Source organism: Otolemur garnettii, unplaced genomic scaffold (assembly GCF_000181295.1).
Source record: "Otolemur garnettii isolate 467f Iridium unplaced genomic scaffold, OtoGar3 scaffold00027, whole genome shotgun sequence".
Taxonomy (NCBI): Eukaryota; Metazoa; Chordata; class Mammalia; order Primates; family Galagidae; genus Otolemur; species Otolemur garnettii.
In genome coordinates, this window is record NW_003852422.1 from 13576725 (window position 1) to 13579238 (window position 2514).

Consider the following 2514-nt stretch of genomic DNA (forward strand, 5'->3'; position numbering starts at 1 on the left):
TTTCTTCAATTTCTAGAAATATTTGATAGAATTCTCAAATGAAGCCATGCAGATCTCCAGTTTTCTTTCTGGGAAGGATTTAACTACAAATTCAAATTGACTGGGTTTAAATCAAACATCTTGCTATTTTCATCTGATCTTTATTTCCTTTTTGGTGTTCTTTTGACCTCTCAATGTTTCTCACATATTCACAACTTTTCCTAGTCACTCTTTAATTTATAAAACATAATTAACATAAACTATAATCACAGCGTAGTATAATTTTTATGTTAGCTAAATATTAGTTTAATGTCTTTTACACAGTATGTGTTCAATGACTCTACTATAATAAAAAAAAAAACTAGATAGTGATTAAACTTAATTTTTGCCAACTATTGTAACTGAGGGGTAATGGAACCGTTATCTCCCTTAGAGATCTTTTTTATTTTTTTTTAGACTGAGTCTTAACTCTGTTCCTTGCAGCTAGAGTGTAGTGGGATCACTGTAGTGCACTGCAATCTCAAACTCCTGGACTCAAGTGATCCTTATGCCTCTGCCTCCCCTGTAGCTGGGACTATAAGGCATGTGCCATTAGGTCTGGCTAATTTTCCTATTTTTTTTGTAGAGATGGGTATCTCGTTTTTTTCCAACTGGTATCAAACTCATGAGCTCAAGTGATACTCTTGCTTTAGCCTCCTAGAATGTCAGAAATACATGTGTGAGCCACTGTGCCTGGCTGAGAACTTCTATTTTTCATAAAAGATTCAGAGGAGATTTATTTCATACATCACCAGAATAATCCTGACTTAAAATAATGACTTCCTGATTTCTACATAGTAATCTCTTTAGCATTTACTCTTTTAAAATGCAAGATTCAAAGTGATCTATCAGCATTGAGAAGTCAAAATATTCCAGAGTTCAGAGATGACACAAAATTAAGACATCATTTCCTTGCTACAAGATTTTATCAGGAAAATAATAAAAGTTCTAAAACAGGCTTATATTCTCAATCTCATTCAAAATGCTCTCTCTTAATTACTGTTACCTATTTATCTAATGTCCTAATTGTTATAACACTACTGAAGAGGTTTCTAGTTAAACTAAATTTGTAAGTACATAAAATCCATACTACTATGTTTTTTTTAAACTTAAAAAAAGCATATTTTATGAATATATGTAAAAAGAGCAGATTATATAGTTACTGGAGAGTTGTTAAAAGGTATCTAGAAAGAAAAGTCTTAAATAGAAACTATAGGAAAAGAAAATATCTGCAAATCAATAGAATAATGGACTGTTGTTTTTGGCAATTAGCGTTGTACAATTTTACAATATATAGCACTTAAAAAGATAAAAAAGAGAAAGTGAGAAAATTATAAGTTAAAAAAAATCATTGTTCTTTTTTAAAAATAACTTTACCTGATCATCATTTTCATCTGAAAAGGTTATTGATGTAAGCTTATAGTTATTCTTCAATAAAAATTCATTGACTAAGAAGTTTAGAGCTCTCTTTTCAAGAGGTTTGATTGGTTCCTGGAAGCAAAATAAAAGACAAATGAAAAATCATAACTTTTCCTCCTTCAATATTTATCCTATCCATTTTACGTGGAAGATACTTTTAGGTCAGTCATTTACCCACCTGAATTTCAGGACTTGATTTGTAATTTTTTCGTTCCTGTAAAGGAACTTCATGTTCTGGTGGAAGAAAATACAAATAATTTTACTATTTCACATTTTAAAATAGCTCAGCTACGTCTGCATTGTCAACGTAGAAAAAAATGTCTCAAGAAAGTTTTATGTACACCACCTGCAGCCTTTGTCAGGTTGGCTCGGAGGGCCTGAATGGTCTCCTTGGCTTTCCGTAGTTCAAACTCCAGGACTGGACAGGGATTTGGAATAAACACACACAGGCATCCAACCAAGAAAAGGGAAACAAAAATAAAAAAATAAAAAGCAAGGATGGGTATGAAAAAAAAATACAATTTGTATTGAAAAACAGAAAGCATGCAATCTTTATGAAACTTGTGAACGCATGCAGCAGAGTTGATTTGCAAGCAAACTGGTGAATGTTTTCCATAGTTTTAGTACAATTTAGGGGACTGTTATCAAATGTTCTAGCTGTCTGACAAGGAATAACTCTATTTAAAAATAAAATCTATATCATACTCTCATTTAGAAAAATAAAAACATTAGTAATCTGGGTACTTCTGCTTTACTTAGTCTAAGTAAGAAAATGTAATGAGATGTTTACAGGTGGCATAATTTTAGGGGAAAAGGTAAAAGTCAGATGAAGTCCAAGCAAATATCTTAAAAACAAAAACCAAAGGATTTTAAAAATTAAAGTTATTTTAAAATGCATTGCCTAGACTAATGTTATAAACCACTATATAGAAAAGTCTGTGAGTAGATCCTTTCATTAAGGTGTTGAAGGAATATGGACTTAAATATTTAACAAATGTTGAGATGTCTATAAATTTTTCTATAAACAAGTATATGTTTTCTAAAAAGAAGCATAGATAAGTTAAACACATATCCGAA

General features: G+C 30.9%; 1 protein-coding gene across 1 annotated transcript in view; it reads right to left on the bottom strand.

Annotated features, from left to right (window-relative positions):
• KIAA1468 (KIAA1468 ortholog) overlaps positions 1 to 2514 on the bottom strand; it is a 122459-nt gene that overhangs the window by 86975 nt on the left and 32970 nt on the right. The window contains exons 3-5 of the mRNA XM_023512362.1: positions 1784 to 1855; positions 1616 to 1671; positions 1396 to 1509 (exon numbers count right to left, since the gene is read on the bottom strand). Of these exons, the coding sequence (XP_023368130.1) occupies positions 1396 to 1509; positions 1616 to 1671; positions 1784 to 1855 (242 nt within the window). The remainder of the gene's footprint in view (positions 1 to 1395; positions 1510 to 1615; positions 1672 to 1783; positions 1856 to 2514) is intronic.